General features: G+C 33.6%; 2 protein-coding genes across 3 annotated transcripts; one reads left to right on the top strand and one right to left on the bottom strand.

Moving 5' to 3' along the window:
* Window positions 1–16,178: 16,178 nt before the first annotated feature.
* Window positions 16,179–18,256, bottom strand: LOC107024117 (probable acyl-activating enzyme 1, peroxisomal). The gene is made up of 2 exons (XM_015225016.2): window positions 17,876–18,256; window positions 16,179–17,796 (listed from the first exon to the last, which is right to left on the bottom strand). The coding sequence occupies exons 1-2, from the start codon at window positions 18,215–18,217 to the stop codon at window positions 16,339–16,341; spliced, it is 1,800 nt and encodes a 599-aa protein (XP_015080502.1). The 5' UTR covers window positions 18,218–18,256; the 3' UTR covers window positions 16,179–16,338.
* Window positions 18,257–20,923: 2,667 nt separating this feature from the next.
* Window positions 20,924–21,796, top strand: LOC107024196 (40S ribosomal protein S25-2-like). 2 transcript variants are annotated; one of them, XM_015225117.2, is made up of 2 exons: window positions 20,924–21,095; window positions 21,487–21,796. In XM_015225117.2, exons 1-2 carry the CDS (start codon window positions 20,976–20,978, stop codon window positions 21,691–21,693), a joined length of 327 nt encoding a protein of 108 aa, XP_015080603.1. In that variant the 5' UTR covers window positions 20,924–20,975; the 3' UTR covers window positions 21,694–21,796. The 2 variants fall into 2 exon arrangements, with proteins under 2 accessions (XP_015080603.1, XP_015080602.1); XM_015225116.2 differs by lacking the exon at window positions 21,487–21,796 and having other exon boundaries at window positions 20,924–21,406.
* The last annotated feature ends 368 nt before the right edge of the window (window positions 21,797–22,164 follow it).

The raw sequence follows: 22,164 nt of genomic DNA, 5'->3' as shown, positions 1-22,164 counted from the left end.
ACAAGCGTCAGACCATTGAAACTTCACTGTCTTCTAAGTCAAATTGGTTAAAAGGGATGAATTAGGTTAGAACCCCTCTACCAACCTTCTGTAACAGCCAGCCAAACCCAAGAAACTCCTAATATCAGTTAGAGATGTGGGTCTAGGTCAATCTTGCACTGCCTCTATTTTCAGAGCATCAACTCTAATTCAATCATCGAAAACTATGTGCCTCAAGAATTCCACATACTCAAGCCAAAACTCGTATTTAGAGAAATTAATATATAACTCTTTATCTTTCAAAGTCTAAAGAACTATGAGATGACTAGCACGATTTTATTCACTCTTTGAATAGATTAGTATGTCATCAATGATTACGATAACAAAAATATCTAAATAAGGTTTGAAAACTCTATTCATAAGGTCCATAAACGTTGCAGGTGCATTAGTAAACCGAACGACATGACCAGAAACTCATAGTGACTATATCGGGTTCTGAAAGTTGTCTTTGGAATATCACATTTCCTTACGCTTAAATGATGGTAGCCTGATCTAAGGTCTATCCTAGAGAAAAAATTATCACCTTGAAGTTGATCGAAAAGATCATCAATCCTTAGGAGAGGATATTTTTTCTTGACGGTAACATTGTTAAGTTGACGGTAATTTATACACATTCTAAGGAAACCATCTTTGTTTCTCACAAATAAGATCAGAGTGTCCCAAGGTGAGATACTTGGTCGAATAAAACCTTCATCTAGAAGATTTTTCAAGTTCTCTTGTGCTCTTTCAACTCTGGTGGTGTCATTCTATATGGCAAAATAGATATAGGACGAGTATCTTGGTGAACATCTACAATGAAGTTTATCTCTCTCTCGAGAGGGACTCCAGGTAGATCATTTGGAAAGACTTCTGGAAACTCTTTTACTATTGGAACTGATTGTATATGAGGTATTTCAACAATAGAGTCATTAACTCGGACTAAGTAATAGACATACCCCTTATAAACTAACTTCCTTGCCTTAAGGTACGAAATGAAACGTCTCTTAGGCACTGATGAACTGTTTTTCCACTCTAAGACTGGCTCATTTGAAAAATGAAACTTGACAACTCCAGTTCTACAATCAAATGAGTCATAACAGGCATCATGCCGATCCATACCGAGAATGACATCGAAATCTACCATGTCTAACTCGACTAAATCAGTTATGGTACTTTGTGATTGACGAAAAGGTAAAATCATGATAGACTGTCTTTATAATAGACTCACCAACATGTGTACAAACATTGAAGGTCTCAAAAAATTTCTTCGGAAAAACATTAAAATTAAAGACTTGGATCATACCACTAACAACATCTACCGAATCCTCTTGCTCTCGTCGACTAGCGATAGCATAAAGACATTTTCCTTCCAACCTGCCTTTAAATTAGCTCATCTGGATGCAGCTCTATCTGGTGAAGCACCTGAAGAAGACATGCTCTATTGCCTTCTTTACCATTACTCTGCTTGTTCTTAGGACACTCTCTTATAAAATTATCGTTCTGGCCACACTTGAAGCAACCAATTGAACCATCACGATACATCTGGGAGTGATTCCTACCATACTTAGCATGTGCAGGAGTCTTAGTACCCCTTTGTGTCTTAATACCTAACAAATGCATAGGTCTAACTCTGAAATTCTGAGAATTCTGACTATTAAAAATACCTTTGTTTCTTGGTTCAGGTGCACTAGCAGATGATAGAGAAGGTCTTTTCTGATTCTGTTAGAAAGAAAACCAGTTCACATTATTTCTTTGCTACCGGACTCATTCTTTTTGTCTTATCCCTCTTATTCTTAAATTCTTCTATATCCCTCAACTTTTCCTCCTCAACTTGTTGGACATGGATCATTAGTCTTGCTATGCCCATGTCATCTATTGTTCATGGCTCCCTCACTTTCCTTACTCGACAAACGAGACAACCCAGCAACAAACAAGTTTATTCTACTCCTCATGTCAAAAACCATCTCTTTACTTCTCTTAGCTCACGAAGGAATGAAACACCCCAAAAAGACCTCCTCAAACAGAGCCCAACTCATAATCTGTTACGTGTAAGCATGATTTAGAAAGAAATATTTTTAGAGATAAACTCTAATGCATGAAGTGAGTATGAAAGAAATGAGGAATTTCCTAAATGTGGCAGCCTCTTAATTATAGATGTGGCGCGCTTCACACCGATAACTAGGACTATATAGACACATCTTCATAGACTCCCTACGACTCTTGAACATTGTGTTCTGATACCAAGTTTGTCATGCCCTGAGCCTACACCCTAGGAGGGACTGACACTCGAAAACCATTGTTGACCCCAAGCGAACCCTTGGGGTGGCTTACTTACTCAGCGGAAGACTTGAAGCATTAAGGAAAGAAGTCAAATGTTAAATAAATGAACTGACTTAAACTAAACTCAAAATGTTTTAGAAAATAAACATTTAGCTTAGCCAAAATGGCAACTCAAATCTGAACATAAGTCAATAACAAAATGATGACAAATGAACTAACATCTGACTGACTATCTATCAAGCCTCTAAACAACTGATATGGATGTCAGGACACGCGCATGACATCCTAATAAACTAACATACTGAAAGCAATAAAAGGATCCTCCAGAAAGCTAGGAGGCTTACCAACTAACTCTGAGTGCTCAATGGATCAACAAAGTGTTGGATGCTTCTCAAGATTACCTACATTTGCATATTTAAACGATGCAAACCAACTGGCATCTCAAATGAACTCATCTGATTTCAATATAAAGTAGTGTAAATAAATGTAGTATACAGAAAAGTTTTAAAAAATGGTTTTTAACTCTGTATATTTAGAAATAAAATGATAATTCTATATGTATGCAAACAATATGAAATTTGTTTGTATATATAAATACTAATATACATAAACACACAAAATACTGTTGTGGGAGTTTCTCTAACCGACAACCATCATATAAGAGCTATTGTGATGATATAGAGATTTCCCTCACGCTGCAAGAGCATTCTATACCTTGCCAAGGGTATAGTTACTGAACTACTAAGTGGATCCACTAGTCTATGTTAAAAAGCACTAAAGGAATCATCTAAAAAGTATGACCCTTTTCTACCTATGGTGTCTACATGGTTTATGGCGGCTCGGAATTTTCTAAATTTTTCGCCATACGTGTGCTCAATACTACTCCCAAAATATACTAGCTCTTTATGTTTAAAAATATAACTTCTTTCTGTGATTTAAGATAATTTCTCAAAACTTAGCTCAAAGTCTATCTTGGATATCTCAGTTTCCTCTCTTTCTTGATTGTAAAAGCATTTACTCTTTACTGAAAACTAGCTCAAAGGCTCTTTTGGAAATCAAAATTTCCTCTTTACTAAAAAAAACTAGCTCAAAGTCTCTTTTTTGAAATCTCATTTTCCTTTCTTGTTTAAATGTGAAAACATTTACTCTTTGGGAATACTTAGTCCAATATACTCTTTTGAAGAAATGACTTCAATCTTTATTCTTTACTCAACTCAAAACATAAGTTTTAAAATAAATATTTGTAAAAGACTTTTGAAAACTTTATAAACTTCTCTTTGACTTGTTTCTTAACTGCTAGACTTAAATGGTACATCTCGACTTTGATCTTAACTTTCCTTGAATTAGATATATGGATTCAAGGTTGTAATTCATATTTATGGATGATTTCTAGATATTTAGAAGTCATTTAGAGTAGTCAATAGACAGTGTTAATACACTTTAGAAAGATTTAAGTGGACTGAATGACAAAAACTAGCTGAAAACAATGATTTAGGCGCATCCCAGGCGCGCCGCGCCAGCCCCATTCGACTAAGGCTCTATTCAGGCGCGTCGTACGTATGTCTGACGAGCTTTTCAACTCATTTTCTGATTCGAAATCATTTAAATCGATCATTTTTCTCGATTCTTTCTTAAAATCAGATACCCAACACATGTACACTATAATCTAATGTGAAAAGAATCTTAACATTATAAAACGCCTCAAGAAAACCCATCAATCACATGTAAGTTCAAGAATGAAAAAAATTCAAGAACATCAATGTGTAACTCTTGTAGGACGAAAATTGCTAATGAACCCAATGTTATGTGATCTCACATACCTCGTAAATATCACCCCTTGACGAAATCCACAAGATAAACTCGACGATCTTGACGAATCTTGATTTCTCTTCTACCTTCTCCGCTTTTCTCTTTTCTCCAAGCCCTAGCGTGAATCTTCAATTTTTCTAAACTGACTAAAACTTGATTTTTTTCCCCCCAAATAAACTCCTAAAACGAATTAATTAAGTTGAGTAAGCAAAAGACCAAACTAACCTCCCAAAATCTGGATTGGACTTTCCTTATTCAAACAGTCCAACCTCCAAAGGGCATAACTCACTCATACGAACTCGAAATCGCGCAAACTTTCCGGTGCTGAAAAGATGATTCCAAGAGTTTTTCTACAATATCGACGTTTGAAGTTGACCAAAACTCAACTTTCCCTAACTTAACAAAAATTTCAGATTTCAATTCTTTTCAAAAATCACTATTTACAATTATTAACTTCTTCCTAGTTATTTCAAATTGTGAGATATTTAATTTATTAAATAATTTATTTATTTAGTTGGTGATTAATGGGTCAAGCCCATAAGTTATTCTATGTGTTGAAATAAGTATACAGGGTTTAATAGTTTTAGACCATCTTCAACCCTACTCTATTTTACCCTCCATTCTCAATATTTGTAGAGTAAAATAGAGAATGCCCTCTCCAAGCACTCTTTATTTTATACACTACTCTCCAATTATGGAGAGTTGAATAGTAATTTTCATATTCTCTATTTCACTTTTTGAATATTATATTATTATTGCTATTATTTTGTAATCAACAAATTATTTTTCATATAAGATTATCAATTAAATCTCCAATATTCATAATTCATTTAAATTGTAATATACATTCTAAAATATATGTTATTTAATAAGTACTACTTTCATCTCGAATTAATAATATTTTTAAAAAAATTCATCACTTTGTGATACAATTTGATGTTATTATTAACATTTACTATGAAGAATGCACAAAATTTAAATGATAAGATACAAATTTTAACTTAAAAATACAATACATAACATAACAATTTAAATACAAGGCAACAATACAATACATAACATAATAATTTTAAAAATCACAACAATAATTTAGTAATCCGGTAGTACATCTTTTAGATTTAACAATATTAGATAAAGGAAGCAATGTAGTGTATGCTTTAGAGAAGTTGTGGTTGTGATTGGGATTGTGCATGTCGATTTCTTTTTTCAATTATTCGTAGTTGTTCTTTACAAATTTAGAATAAAATATAATTTCATATTAAATAAAGAATGTCAAAAATTGAATTTTATATAACATGAAATTTATGTAGGGTGATTATTAAAGAAAGAAAGATTTATATGACGAAATAGAAAATAAAATGAAATAGAAATAGTAATATAATATTGAGGAGAGAGAGAAAAAGATTCTCTTTTAGATAGTAAAATAGAGAATTGGGTTGGAGTTGGTTGTCTGAAAAATATAGAGAACTCTCTATTTGAAAAGTAAAATAGAGTGCAGGGTTAGAGATGCCCTAAAGAGAAAAGGGACTTACAGAAGTTGAAGACGACCACCGCATATACCACAACCTTTTTCTAGCTTTCGTTTTTCTGTTATCAATTGTCTATGATAATGTGATGTTTAAGGACTATATAACAGCAATATAAGTGCTAATGAATACTAAATTTGGACTTATATGGGTTAAAGCCAACGTATTGTATGTGTGAGTGGAAATTGAGTTTATTATCAATAAAGTGATATGTTTGTCATGATCTGAGTTTACATCTTGAAGTGGTCGCCACTCGAGAACCATTATTGGTCACCAAGAAAACCCTCATCATGGTTGATAACAAGCGTAAGACTAAATCAAGCATATAAAAACTTAAAAACTGAATAAAATGCATGAAACTCAAATACAAAGCTTTAACTCAAATGATTTACTCTAAAGATAAATAAAATATTCAACTAGTCAACAATAGGCAACTCAAGTCTTTAAAACATGTAATAAGATAAATGAAACTGACTTCTTGAAACACCTCGCAACTAGAAGGAACTAGAAAAAAGTTCAAAATCTGAAAATACTTATTTTTGGAAAGAATAAGAAAATCTGAAAATTTGTCTAAGTTAGAAAAGTGAATTTTGGTCATTTCCAAACAACCATAACCCCTAGATCATGATGATTTAGGAGTAGTTTTAGCTATGATTGTAATCTCTAAGAATGATCTTTCCAACACCATCAAATTTGCGCGATTTCGACTTCATATGAGTGAGTTATGCCCTTTGGAAGTTGGATTGTTGGAACAAGAAGGGGTAGTTTGGTATTTTCCTAATCCTATTAATTTAATATGTTTTTGGTAATTAAGTTAGGTGTCTAACTTGAATTAGATCAGTTTACACTTCTACCAAAAGAGTTAGGGTTTTGAGAGAAGAGAAAAGAAGAAGAAAAAGAGGAGAAAGGAGATGGGCGTTCGAGATTCATCAAAATCATCTAATCAACTTGTGGATTTCGGTTGTGATCCCTAAAAAGGTATGTAAGTCATCCATAATGTTGGGTTCGTTCACTGACATGGCAAGCATGTTTGATTCAGCGCGTTTTCATTCCAAAAAAAATTTTGGATTTTGTATGTTCTTGAATGTGGTTTCTTCAATTTCTTTCGTTCTTGAACATGAGTTGAGATTTAGGATTCCTTTGATGATCTAAGTGTTGTTCTTGAATTCATTGGGTCATATCATTGTATATATGATGTCGGTACTTTAAATCTAAGTAAATTTGAGAAAAGAAATAAAAAATGAACGATTTAAGGTCAGAAAAGCGATATGAAAATTCGTCAGGTGTCACCTGGGGGGAGGCAGGCGCGGCACGCCCCATCTGCGCCAGAAGGCCTGGGGCGGCGCACCTGCAGTGCTCCATTTTGGTGCCTTAGTCAGTTGGGGCTGGCGCGGTGCGCCTCGGATGCGCCTGAATCGGCGTTTTTTGCCCAGTTTTCAAAATTCAGTCTGATTAAGCCTTTATAAAGTGTTTTAAAACATTCTAATGATTCTAACTACTCTAAATGACTTCTAATCATATAGAAATCTTCCAGAAACATGAAATTACAACCTTGAATCTATAACTTCAAATTCAAGGAATGTTTAGAGTCAAGTTTAGAAAGTTCTTAGATTCCTTTCAAGAAATCTTTAACAAATGCTTTTAAACTTGTTTTAAGACTTAAAGATCAGGTTAAGTAAAGAGTAACGATAAGAAGAACAAGTCCATTTCAAGTTTCATAAATCTTTCAAAGACGTTTTAATGTCATTTTAAGATGTAAGTTTCAGTTCAGTTGAGAGTAAGGTGAAGTCTTTTCTTCAAAGCAGTATATGGAAACTAAGTATTCCCAAGAAAGTATAAAAATGTTTTCACATTTAAAAAAAAAAAAAAAGGAAACTGAGATTTTCATAGAGCCTTCGGGCTAGTTTTCAGAAAAAAGTAATAGCTTTCAGATTAGAGCAATAGCTTTCTAAATGAAGCAAGCAGGAAAATGAGATTTCCAAGATAGTCTTTGAGCTAAGTTTTGAGTACTACTAATCTCAAGTCACAAAAGGAAGTATGTTTTAAAAACATAAGATCTAATATAATGATATTTTTTAGAGTACTATTAAGTGCCGATATAGGGGAGAGTTCAAATAACTGCCAGCCCCCATAAACCAGTAGCCACCATAGGTAGAAAAGGGTCGTACTTTTTAGATGATTCATTTAGTGCTTTTTAGCATAGACTAGTGGATCCATTAGGCAGTTCAGATCCTATATCGATGGCAAGGTGTAGGACGGCCCTGGCAGCGTGACTCATAACGTTGTATCATCACTCTAACTCTTAAATGATGGTTGCCGGTTAGAGAAACTCCCACAGAGGTTAAATATATTTATATATATACACATCAGTTTATTTGTATTTTCACATACATCTCAAAGTTAACTGTATTCCTTGTATACATTAGGAATTTACAGCATGTTTTCAAACAGCTTTTCTTTATATTGAATTTGTTTTTAATTGCTTTATATTGAAATGAGTCAGTACTATTGAGTCATGTTATTCATGAGTTGAAGACCCAAGGTAAGTGTTTCTTCTTACTCTTTTCAAGCTTAAGTTGTTTTAGCATTCCAACTCGCATACTCATACATTCAATGTAGTGATGTCAGTTGATCTGCATCGTATCATGATGCAGACGCAGGCAATGAGGATTGGCATCCAGCGCACCGTTGATCCAGCTTGAGCATTCAGAGTCTATTGGTGAGCCTCCTTGCATTCCGGAAGACATCTTTTATTACTTTTTAGTTAGTTCATTAGGATGTTTTGGGGTTTGTCCCAACAACCATCTCAGTCATTTTAGATGCTTCATAGAGAGTTATTAGTTTAGTTGTCTTCCGCTGAGTTAAGTAAGTCAGGCCAAGGGTTCGTTAGAGGCCAGCAATGATCATTTAGTGTCGGTCATGCTCAGGGTGTAGGCTCGGGGCATGACACTTATCAAACTCTATTGTCTATCTATGAAGCCTCTAATTGACAAATATGGAATTTTGAGCAATACCCATGACATCCTAACAACTTATATAACTAAAAGTACAAGTGGAACCCTCTGGAAGCAATGAGACTCACAATAGCTAACTCAAATTGCATGTGGTATCAACGAAGCGCCTGTAATAATCCTGAATTAATGTATCTACATTATGAAACGATGCAAGCCAAATGGCTTAGTACGTAGAATTTATGAACATGTAAGGGGAACTATAAAGCATAACATAAGCTTGAACTAGATAAAAAAGGATACATACTTACCTCTTCTCAACTCACTCAACTAAACTCAACTCAAGAATAAGATACCCAACTCAAACATAAGATATTCAACATAGTAAAATAAGGCTTGACTCAATAATAAGATACTCGACTCTAGGGTATCACTCTAGATACTCAACTCGATATAAAGCAACAATACAGATGCAATTTATATAAAGCTTTTTAATAGTAGAAAATAACTCAATGTATTGAAAACTGCAATAGTAACTCAGTTTGTATGCAATGATAGGAGATAAAATATGCTTTTATATAAAAAATACAGAGTAAACTCTGTGTATATAAGAACACAAAATATCCCTGTATGAGTTTCTCTAATCGACAATCATCATTATGAGTTATGTGATGATACATCATGTTTCCGCACGTTGTCAGGGCCATCCTATACTTTTCGGAGTATAGAACCTACTCCTTAAGTGGATCCACTAGTCTATGCTAAAAGCATTAAGAAATCATCTAAAAAATATGGCCATTTTATATCCATGTTGGCTACACAATTTATGGAGACTATGAATTATTTGAACTCAAACCGTCCCCATATCGATGTTCAATACAACTTCCAAAATGTAACTAGCTCATATGTTTACAAACATAACTCTTTTTGTGGTTTGATTTATTACTCAAAATCTTTCTCTAAAAAGAGATATTACTCAAATTGTTCAAAATTCTTTTGAAAATCTCAATTTTCTCCTCTTGGAAAATATTTACTTTTGGAAATACTTGGTTTCCATATATCATTTTTAAAAAAATGAACTCAACTCTTCTTTTTCTCAAAAACGTTTCAAAATCATATTATAATATGATCATTGATCACTCGGGTAGTCATACTTCATGAACATTGATGATATATCTAGATACCATATTGTTCATACATTGATGGCATACTCGATTGTCATACTAACCATGTTTTAGAAAACTCTTTTCTCAAAACTAAGTTTAAAAAATCAAGTGATGGATTTAAAAAGCTTTTTAAAATTTATAACTTTAATCATAGGGTTCATGTATAATTATTAACATGAACGACTCAACTCAAAAATCTTAATAGCAATAAATTCTGAATGTATAGTGGTCCTTCATCTAGGTGTAACTTTCACCCATAGAGTCCATTCAAAAATAATTTCAAAGTTTTCAAGTTTCTCAAAATCCCTAAGTTTTACTCTATATCATGGGTTCCTTCTTCAAACAATTTTAATGGCCTATTAATTACAAATTATGACTGAATTAGTGATTAATTGATGATTTATGGTAAAAATACTCTAAGAACCCATGAGTTTCATCAATTCTTAAATTGTGCCTTTATGAAGTGGGTTTATTGATGATGAACGCATATGAATAGAATTTGCCTAAATTGCTTTAGATTATTGAAGTATCATTACCCATGCCTAAATTGTAGTAAATTATTGGTGTGTTGGGAATTGTGATTTATAGTCCTAAAGGCAAGTTATGATCAAATTACATGTTGAATTAGAATTGTGAATTGATGTTGATCCACTTGAAAGGTGGAGGTGTTTAATTACTATACACATTGTGGTATAGAATTGATGTATAATTTCCTTCTACCTATATATATGAAGGATCTATGTACGATCACGATGTGAAGTATAAGTGTGTGATATCCATGAAGATAAGGTGATCATGTATTGAAAGTAATGGTGTTATTATTGAAAGGCTATTTCTCAATTTGACACGTATGAATGTTGATGATGGAATGTGAAGGGTTCTTAAATGTATTGTATATCTTGAATTGGTAGACTAAGGCATCCTCTTATTGAATGAATAAAAGTATTGTGGATTGTTAAATCTTAAGTTGGTAGGCTTAGGCATCCTCTCTTGTGTAATAAATTGTATTGACTTAATGAATACGAATCAATAGACCTATGGCCGTTCACAAATTAATAATGAATGTATCTTGACTTAATGTATTTAATTGGTAGACGTAGTGTTGATAGCCCTTTTCTAAATGATGATGAAGTATTATTCTAGGTTATGAAATGGATTAGTAGACCTAATGTTGGTGGCCCTTCATAATGAGTCTAGAAACTAATGAATGATAAACCTTGAAGCGGTAGACCTAATGTTGGTAGCCCTTTATTGTGTGAAATAAGTGACCTTGAAGTGGTAGACCTAAAGTTGGTGGCCCTTTCTAGGAAAGTCAATGATTTAACCTTAATGTGCCTTGAATTAGTAGACCTAAGGTTGGTGTCCCTTTAATGTGTAATGTACCTTGGGTCGGTATTCCTAATGTTGGTGGTTGTCTCAAGTACAAGAACGTAATGTGAATGAAATACTCTATCGGAGTGGAGGCTAAATACCGAGTGGATATGGCTAAGATGTTGACTCTCTCAATGTTAGGTTAGATTACAATGAACATCTTTCTTATCCTATAACTATGTGCTTACATAGGATACTTACCGTTTCTACCATAGGCAAGTAGACCAACCCTTATGATGTGGAATAGTAAATCGAATTTCATGATTTAGCTCTTATGGTCTATATTTATTTATGATAATTCCCATCATGTGAGATGTGCATTATTGTTTCTTGAAAAGTTCTATGAAGTGTGGGTAGTAATATGGAATGCTATCCATACATGGCATGAGTAGGTTTAAGAGGGTTATAAAGGTTCTCTAATGTCTTAATGACAAATGAATGGAAGTTCTCTAAATGAAGCTAATGAAGAATTTTCACTTTTATATGTTTAAATGTAATAAAGCATGTTATAGTTGGATTATATAATGATCGGAGTTCATTCCTTATCATGACTTATGAAATGTTTATGTCTCTTATGTATGATTAATGTGAAAGGACGAAAAGGATAAATGTTAAGTTCATTTTGGTGAATGTGGTACTTTAGTGTGAATGGTGGTATGGGAGGCTATTCATACATTGCACAAGGTATAGCATTGGGTTATTTAAGGTGAAGACTTAATTTGATGAAATGACTTGTATAATGTGGCTGTATCTTATGCCTCTTTTACTTATGTTCATGAAGATTTAAAAAAAGTTGGCACATGCATGACTTTCAAATAATATGTCCTTTTTAAGCATGTTTTTGCATGGTCATCATACTTAGTAAATTTTTGTGTACTAACCCATATTTCTTTTATTTTAGGCTTAACCCATCGGTAGTGTAACACCCTAAAATGAACTAAGGTTAACTAGAGCTTTGTGATGGTTTCTTGAGTTAATTTTAATTTAAAATGAGTTACATCAGTGTTCTTAGGCAGTATGTGAAGTTTGGTTAAGTTTGGAGGTCGAACGTCCATGACGTTCGGAAGGTGTGACTTAGAAAGTGCTTGTGTTACACTACCGATGTTTGGTGAAGAAACATCGGTAGTGTAACACCCTAAAATGAATCAAAATTAGTGGGTTTTCTTTAATTTTAGGTATGGTATCCATCCTTGAACCCTCTTCCATTCAAGGAGTCATTTCCAAAAGATTTCAAAAAGGATTTTCAAACTTTACTTTCTTCTATCTTTGATTCTAAGCATGGGTTTTCTTGTAAAAGTGTTTTAATGATTCAAATGTGTTTCTTCTAGTATTAATTGATGATTTTAATGTCAAAACCCTAATGAACTCTTTTTTATGCATATTTCAAACTTTTAGCTTAAGAAATGGGTCAAATGAACATGTTTGTGTAAGGTATGAACTTTGGTTTTCTTGTGTTGTTATTATAGTTTAGCTACTGCCCTAAGGGCCTTATTATGATGAAATATTAAGAAATTGGTTATAGTTGGTGATGGCTTGGTTAAATGGTGAGTTGCTTATACTATATAATTCTTATTATAAATAGCTTTTAAGTGGTATGGTCCACCTTCTTGGTGACGGTGTTTACTTGATGATTTTGGATATAATTGGTGTGTATTGTGAGTATGGCCTTAAAGGCTTAATGTGTGAAATGAAGTGATAACAAATATGGTTTGTAATGTGTATTGTGGAGCTGAATTACATGTTGTGCTTAGATTATGCCTAAAGGAAGTATATGATTATGTGAAGCATGTAAAGTGTGTGATTTGATGAATTGAAGGTCTAAAGCATGTAAAGTGTGTGATTTGATGAATTGAAGGTCTAAAGCATGTATAGAAGTTAAATGTAAATAAAATGATGCTTATGTGCAAGGTGTTCTCACATGTACACACACACACTTAAATGAATGAATGAAGATAAGTTAAGTAAATAGAGGAGTTTTGAGGTGGACACTCTTCGTGAGTTGAGATGAAGTGTTTGGTAGCAACCTCACTACATCCTAAGAGCTTTATAAGATAGATCGGAGAATGAATGCCCTTCGTGAGTTGATATGTGGTGTTCACTAGTTATCCTTAACCTATAGTATATATTGTTTAGAATATGTGGGGGTTATGTCTAGCACTGAGAGGATATGAAGAAGAGGTGGTTACACTTCATAAGTTGAGATGCTGTATTCCAATGTACCTCTTGAGATGAGTACTCCTCGTTAGTAGAGAATGAGTTACTTAGTATCAATCTCCTTATCCCTTAACTATGCGCCCACATAGGTGTAGCTATTGGGCAAGCCATGTAAAAGCTAAGAGAATGACCTTACTCTAGGCAATTGAGGATCTTTCATCCGCTAGGGGCTAATATCGGGATTTTATGTCTAGATCTCATGGTCTATGTCGGTTAAGCTAACCCCCACAAAAGAAATGAATGTGCTAAGTCTTCTAAAAGAGTGTGCTACCTAGGGTAGATAGCGGAATGGGACGTTATTTATCTATTGCACTAAGTAGGCATTCTCAAATAGGATCTTGGTGAGTCTTGTACAAATTGAATGAACTAAGTCTCTTAAAAGAACGTACTACTTAGGGTAGGTGGTGGCATAGGGCGCTATCTATCCATTGCATTAGGTAGGACCTTCCGAAAGGGGAGTCTTGGTGCCAAGCCTTCTAAAAGAGTGTACTACTTAGGGTAGGTAGTGGTATGGGACGCCATCTACTCATTGCACTAGTAGGCATTCCGAAAGGTAAGTCTTGGTGTCTTATTTTAGTGTTCTCCCAAATTTCTTGTTAATGAAGTAGTGGCTTGTTCTCCCGAGGTGAGTAAGCCGAAAAGGGATAATCTTGAGGATCACTTTGGTGTGTATTGAAGGAGGCATATGTGTACTTCCTTCATGTCTTACCTTGACGAGTGTTAGGATAACCTCGGTAAGGAAACTCCTACAGAAATGAGTTCACTTCCTCATTGGCAATATCTTGGAAGTTCACTATTTTTGGAGTCAAAAATGGTTCACTTTAAAGCTATAAGAGTTCACTATAACATTTTGGTTACTTTACTGTAAATGGGTCCTTTGGTTTAAAATTGTGGAAATTCTTTTCTAAGTGTTAAATGATGTTTCTTATGTTGTTTTACTTCTATATTCATGAATGTTTTACTTAATTGGCATGAAAATGTATTTATACTAAAAACGTCCCTTTTGGCATGTTTTTGCATATGACATACTTAGTACATTTTTTGTACTAACCCCATGCTTTTCTATACTTTGTAAGTATAGGTTGGAAGCTTTTGGAAGATTTGAAGGCGAAGCTTAGGAAATCTACTCTCTCAAGATTTGGTATATCCTCATATATTCGAGGACATAGTTTATGTTTTTTCTTAGTTTTAATATTAAGACTTATTATGTATTTTTCTTTCAATATAAAGGGTCGTGTCCCGAAGATATTATATTGTGTCCTTAAGTTGCCTTGTGACGATGAGACTTCCTTAGCATTTTATGAAAAAAGTTTCTTTTATTAAATTATTCGTGAAAAGTTTTAAATTTTCGCACTAGTTTTCATGTCTTATGTAATGAACGATAGTTAAGGGTTTGTACAAGACCCCAAAGGGTCAAGTACGCCCAGTCATGACCGAACGGTTCTCCCTAACTTCTAGGGGGTAGTTTCGGGTCGTGACAGGTAGCCACCTAAAGTTGGCATTAATTTTCACTTGGACACTTCAAGTAGACCTTATTCATTTTAAACACCTTAAGTAGGGGGACGTTGTGTCATATTGACACATTTTTGACAACCAGCCAAATATTTTGAATATGTGTATTACACTCGCCGATGACTTGTCAAAGTAGCGAATTAAATAATGACATGTGGCATATATATTTAAAAAATTATTTAAAAAATATATTATGAATAAAAACTCATTTTAAAACTATTTAATTAACTAATTACTTTAAAATTACCTTTCAATAAAGAAGAAAAAAAATAAAAATAAAAATCTACAACACCTTAATTTTTCTCCTTCACCATTTCCACATCTTTTCCTCCTCTAACCACTATTACTTTGATGTCTTCTTCTTCAAGTTTGAAGATTATCACTATTATCATCTTTTTCTTCAAATCTATATAACCAATTTAGATCATAAGCAAATACTCATAATCTAACTATCATATTATTACGATCTCTTCAATCCTTCAAATTCATCTTCTTCTTTTTTCCTTCAATCACCTTCACCATTTGAGCTGCTCGTTTTAAAAGTTTCAATGTACTCCATAATTTTTTATTCATGATAAAATCAGATCTATTTATGAATTTATTTGAAATGGATTCATCAAAATAGAAAAAGTCAAAAGTTTTGAGAAGTAGAAAATCAGTATTTCAAAAATTTAATCTGAAAAAATTAACTCAAATAGAGAGAGGTGAAAATAGACCAACAAACATTTGAAGATGCGGTAAACTTTCCAGCAATGAAACTATGAAAAAAATTAGGTGGAAAAATTTGATATCATGAAGAAGATATATGCTCTATTTTTTGGTCCTTTCTTCAATTATTTTTGTTGACATATATAATTAATTTAATTTTCCACATCAAGAAATGACAAAGAGAGGAGAAAGTTGAATATGCAATGGTGGCAAGGTGGTTGTATATGGTGGAGGAAGTGTGGAAAGGAGAGAGAAAAAGAAAAAGAAATAAAAAAGTTTAAAAATCATAAAATTATGTCTTCCACGCGCTCAAAGTAAGTGTAACACACATAATATGCCAACTCAGCAAAAAGTGCCAAAATGACATAACAAGATCCTACTTGAAGTGTCTAAAATGAACATCGTCTAGTTAGGATGCCTATGTAAAATTTAATGTCAATTTTAGGAGGTCAGCGATGTATTTGGCTTTTATTTACTAGTGTAGGTTTCGACAAGTGAGTTGCTTTCTCTCTAGATCAAGGGCTTGGATTGAGATTCATTCAAGAACGTTTTGGGAAAGTGTAGAGGCGTCTTTAGCAGGAAAAAGAACCATTAACATTCATTCATGATAAATTCTTGACAAATAACCGAACACAGAAGAAATCAATATTTCGCAAACAATGTAAACTAATGCTTCGTACATATATATCGTTTGAAACATAATATATTTGCTTTTAGAGCACGTTTGAATTGACTTATTTTAAGTACTTGTGGAGTATTGAGGATTTTTATGCCAACAACATATTACACTTTTCTGTCAGTGTTGAAAAGACTGGCCAAAGCTTTTGCTTTCTCCCTCAAGATGAATTTTTGTACCTTGCCAGTTGAAGTTCTTGGTAAATCTTGAAAAACGACTGCTCGAGGCACCATGTAATGTGGCAAATGATCCCTACAATATTTGATTATTTCATCTGAAGTTATTTCTTCATATCCTTCTTTCAGCTTCACAAATGCACAAGGTGTTTGTCCCCAATGATCATCTGGTCGTGCGACTACTGCTGCCTCAACAACTGCTGGATGACTATGTAATACTCCTTCCACTTCGAGTGTGCTTATGTTTTCACCTCCAGATATTATAATATCTTTCAGCCGATCCTTAATTTCTATATATCCATCTGGATGTTTCACTGCAACATCACCAGTATGAAACCATCCGCCTTTAAAAGCTTCTTCAGTTGCTTTAACATCTTTCAAATATCCACTCATCACAGTATTTCCTCTGCACACAATCTCACCAATGCTCTTTCCATCAGCTGGAACATTTTCCATGGTCTCCGGGTCTCTAACGTCAACTTTTTCTATACAAAGAACTTGTACCCCTTGTCTTGATTTAAGCACAGCTCGTTCCTCAAGGGGCAAAGAATCCCACTCAGGCTTCCACAAGCAAGTCGTAGCACCACTGTAAGTTTCTGTTAGTCCATATCCATGGGATACTCCAAATCCGAGTTGCTCCATTTTGGAAAGAATTTGTGGAGGCGGTGGTGATCCGCCTGTCATTATTTCGACCTTATGGGGAAGTGGCTTCCTGTCATTTGGTGAAGCATTTGCCATCATACTCAAGACAATTGGTGCTGCACTCATATGTGTGACCTTGTTGATAGAAATACTTTCAAATATATCTTTCGCTGAGACATGTCTAAGGCAAACATTTGTGCCACCGATTGCAGCCATTCCCCAATTCATGCACCATCCATTGCAGTGAAACATTGGAAGTGTCCAAAGGTACGTTGGCATCGGAGCCATGCCATGACAGAGGAAAGCAGAAATAGAATTGAGATATGCACCTCTGTGATTGTACACGACCCCTTTGGGCGAGGATGTTGTACCGGAAGTATAATTGATACTGATAGGATCAAATTCGCTTTTTGGCCATCTTATTGTAAAATTGCTACTCCCACTTGACAAAAGATTTTCGTATTCGTGAATGTTAGATGCAGGAGGAGATGAATTGTTAGATTTGGGGATTAATATAAGAATTGGTGGTTTAATTGTTTTGTCTTTTGAAAGAAGAGAAAGTGCTTGTTGAGCAATTTGGAGGAATTGTTGATCAACAAATATCATCTTGGTTTCAGAATGTTTGAGCAAATCAGCCACCATTGATGAATCAAGACGAGTATTTAACGTACATAGAACAGCTCCAGCCATTGGTACTGCAAAATGCAACTCCTGCATTGCTGGTACATTCGGAGCCAGAGTTGCAACCTGCAATAATTGTTCGAATTTATATTACGCTACTATCAACAAAACAAATGAAGTTGAGAAAAGAAAAAATCTTAATTACCACATCTCCCCGCGAAATTCCAAGCTGAATTAAAGCAGAGGCAAGTTTTAGACACCTAGAGTGTGACACTTCCCAAGTATACTTCACACTAGACCCAAACACAACGGAAGTTCTATCGCCAAAAACATCTGCTGCTCTCTCCAAAAAACTTATAGGTGTCAATGGAACATAATTTGCTGCACTAGTAACAACACCCTCCAATAATTTTCGGGACTCATCGGTTGATTCAATACTCCCAGCAAGTTGGCACAGTTGCCGGACCCTATGAGTAGGTGCGGGTAACTGGACTGATCCATTAAAGAACCTTAGTGCAATATTAGAGGTTTTGAAGAATTTATTCATGGTGCAGCAGCCTAAAAACTATGCAAATATATATTTTTTATGCAGTAATATATAGATTTGGATTTATATATATATATATATGTGTGTGCATACAGTATACGTATATTCTTCAATTTAGTGTTGCATTAATTGAAGAATGAATTTCGTCTGCTACCTGGAAGCATAGCCAACAAAACTTAAAGGCATTGCCAGTTACAAACTTTTAGCAATTACTAGTGACAATTTCAAACTTATAGCAATATTGGATCCGATGAAAATTAACTAAGGCAGATAAATATTTTAATATTCGTTATTAACAGACATATTTATACTGGCTAAAGGCTATTTTTGTTGTAGTGATAAGTATTTCATCGTCAAGATTTACTTAAAGTTCTAAAAACATTAGTTAAAACGTAGTAATTGATCCATTAAAATCCTCTCCAACTGGCATTCAGAACATCGTTTGATACTCCCTCTATTTCATATTAACTGAATTTGTGGGCAATACACACTTATTAACAAAAACATTCAAGGACAAAATTTAAAACATATTTTCTATCATAATTGTAACTTTTTATAAAGTGTAGCTTATCTCCTAGAAAACATCAAACTTCATTAAATGAAAGGGCTAAGATGAAAAAAAAATCAAATATTCATCTTAAACTTTGAATATTTCAATTATTTTAAATAATGAAAAGAAAAAAAAAAGTTCAATTAATATAGAATTGAGAGAATATTTTGCTCGCATAAAAGTTAAAAGTTTATCATGAAATTCCATTAAAGTAAGGTAAAATTCTAATTAATCAGTTTTAAAAAACTGGTATTTCCATTATTAGCCGTTAGAAGCATGAAATATATTGAATAGCGTCTGCACATTGATTATTATCTTCTTTGCCTAACTAATTCTGGCTGCCTAACAAATAAATTATATTAAGAGGTATGATTGATTTAATTAGAATTGACTTGTTTTGGCACTTAATCGAGTAGGACTTTTGATAGGATTTGATATAATTTTGATTCCTTTTGCAATTATATAAATTTAATTCTTTTCAAACGTTAGTATTACTCTCACTGTTTATATTTACTTGTCAAATTTTGACTTAACACACTTATTCAGAAAATAATAATTGGTATAGTGAATTTACCATTTTATCTTTATTGATTGATATGGTCACAAACATATTTTTCAATTAAAATAGAACTTAGTTCAAATATTCAAACAAAACAGTTCGACAAATTTTTTAAAAAATACTATATATTGAGTCATTTAAAGAAGGACAAACTACATGAATCTTGTTACTTTAGATCTAAATTACTAGGATACACGATAGTTTGTAATATTAATTACTTTCTATGTAATATTTTAACCACGAGATATATATATTATTAAAAGCGAGATATGTATATCCACTCGTTTTAAAAGTTAAGATATACAAGTTATTAATTTGAATTAAAGGGGGTGTAACTTATTCCCTTTATTAAAGAATTAATTGATGACAAATTAACGACTCAAACTGATTTACAAGATCCTTGCATATCAATTCTAGCAAGTTTTCCCAAAATAGTGAAATTATAAACCAAAGTAATTTTGTATCCTAAACTTCAGCTTCTTCATCAGTTCCTTCATTGATAATAAATGCGAGATATATGTGTCATTAAAAGCGAGATATGTGTATTCATCAGTTTTAAGAGTTGTGGTACATGAGTTATTAAGTTGAAGTAAAGACAAGAACGTGTGTATCCAACAGTTTTAAAGCGTTAATTGTATATCTGTTTTGTTAATTAAAGTTTGGAGTAATTCTTTCATTTTGATTGAGTCATTCTTAAACTTAGATCTATTTTGACTTGAATATTAGCGGATGAAGACCCTGCAACAACAAGATGCATAACAAAATCGTTAAATGAAAAGACAAACAAAATTAATGGGCTTGAATTGATATAGAGTTGTTGCTTTTAACAAAAACCATCCAATTTTGTGAATGGTTATCCATTAACATGGTGAGAAACAACAAAAACAAACAATGTAAAATATATTTTGTAAAAGTTAATAAAATCGAACTTTAGAGTAACATGAATTTTATCTCAAATACATAAATGGGATGTAAACCAAGATCATTATAATATTGAATAAAAAATGATAATTTACCTTTTTATATACTTCTAATTATCAAGATTTAGTTTTGAATTTGGGATATGATTGAGGAAGAGAGGGAGATGGTGGAGGTGTATGATCATTGTGGGAGGTGAGGGTGAGAGAAGATTGTGGTAATGGGATTGGGAGAGGGATACAACATAGATGAGGGAAAATAATTTAAATTGCTAATTTCTCATTAATTAAAGAGTTTAAATTTCAAGATAATTATTTAATGTCATATACAACATACAAAAAATTTGGGCAAACTTCTTGAATCAACTTACTTTGAAAAATACTTTTGAAAAAATAATAGGGATAATACCCAATTACCCCCCTAGCCTATACCCAAAATCCCTACGGCACACCTTATCTTTGATAAGGTCCTATTACCCCCTCCAACTTTTTTTTTAAGTAATATATTACCCCTAGCGTGCCTACGTGGCAAAAATAATCTGCAAGGTTGATTTGTTTGTTGAACACGCGCCAGGACCCACTTTTTCAGTTTTCGATAAAGTGACCTAATTACCCCCCTAGCCTCCTCTCTCACGTCCCACCCCACTCCCTATACCCCATAATTAATAAATCTATATGAGCCCTAGCCTCCGCCACTCCCCATCCCCTTACCCCTAAAAACTTCCGGCGACAATGGCACCTAAGAAGGAAAAGGCTCCTCCACCGTCTTCCAAGCCCGCCAAGTCCGGTGGTGGCAAGCAGAAGAAGAAGAAGTGGAGCAAGGGAAAGCAAAAGGAGAAGGTGAACAACATGGTTTTGTTCGATAAGGGTACATACGACAAGCTTATCACTGAAGCACCCAAGTATAAGCTTATCACTCCTTCCGTCCTCTCTGACCGTTTGAGGATTAGTGGATCCCTTGCCAGGAAGGCAATCAGGGAATTGATGGCTAAAAGTTTGATCAGGATGGTGTCTGCTCATGCTAGCCAGCAGATTTACACCCGAGCTATAAACACCTAAGGCTTTAATATTTAGACTTTGTTGTTTATTAGCCTTCATTTTGTTTGAAAACACTATGTTAAGACAATTTTGTGCTATGAGTTGAAGATTTGTTACTCATTGAATTTTTGGGCTTCCGAAAATTATGTAACCTTTTGCTGAAAAAAAATNCAAGGGAAAGCAAAAGGAGAAGGTGAACAACATGGTTTTGTTCGATAAGGGTACATACGACAAGCTTATCACTGAAGCACCCAAGTATAAGCTTATCACTCCTTCCGTCCTCTCTGACCGTTTGAGTATTAGTGGATCCCTTGCCAGGAAGGCAATCAGGGAATTGATGGCTAAAGGTTTGATCAGGATGGTGTCTGCTCATGCTAGCCAGCAGATTTACACCCGAGCTACAAACACCTAAGGCTTTAATATTTAGACTTTGTTGTTTATTAGCCTTCATTTTGTTTGAAAACACCATGTTAAGACAATTTTGTGCTATGAGTTGAATATTTGTTACTCATTGAGTACTTGGGCTTCCGAAAATTATGTAACCTTTTGATGAAAAAAATAAAAATAAATCTATATGAATAAAGATAATGAGTTTTGTTTCAAATTGTTAATATTGATCTTTTATTATTTTATCATTTGGTTTAATATAATTATCAAGTTCAGAATTAATAATCGACATAAAATAAGAATTAATAATCGACATAAAAAGATGTGAAGAATATATCAAATTTTACTTTACCTTTTCAAATCAAGGAGCTTGAATGATAATGGATGGAGCTTCTTCAAAAATGAAAAACCATAAACATGGGGTTATTTTTTGAAAAGAGGAAGAAGATGCTTTGATAGAAACAATAAAATTTATTTTTGAATTTTTTTTCAAGTT

This window comes from Solanum pennellii, chromosome 7, assembly GCF_001406875.1.
Source record: "Solanum pennellii chromosome 7, SPENNV200".
NCBI classification, from domain to species: domain Eukaryota; kingdom Viridiplantae; phylum Streptophyta; class Magnoliopsida; order Solanales; family Solanaceae; genus Solanum; species Solanum pennellii.
This window is presented reverse-complemented; position numbering and strand designations above follow the sequence as displayed.

What these genes read in the sequence shown, in the direction of transcription:
- LOC107024117 (XM_015225016.2), bottom strand. Translation starts at nt 18,217, where the DNA reads ATGAATAAATTCTTCAAAACCTCTAATATTGCACTAAGGTTCTTTAAT. An exon ending in GAATTTCGCGGGGAGATGTG is followed by an intron (nt 17,797 to 17,875) that starts GTAATTAAGATT and finishes CAATTATTGCAG; the next exon opens with GTTGCAACTCTGGCTCCGAA.
- LOC107024196 (XM_015225117.2), top strand. Translation starts at nt 20,976, where the DNA reads ATGGCACCTAAGAAGGAAAAGGCTCCTCCACCGTCTTCCAAGCCCGCC. An exon ending in AGGAGAAGGTGAACAACATG is followed by an intron (nt 21,096 to 21,486) that starts GTTTTGTTCGAT and finishes GTGAACAACATG; the next exon opens with GTTTTGTTCGATAAGGGTAC.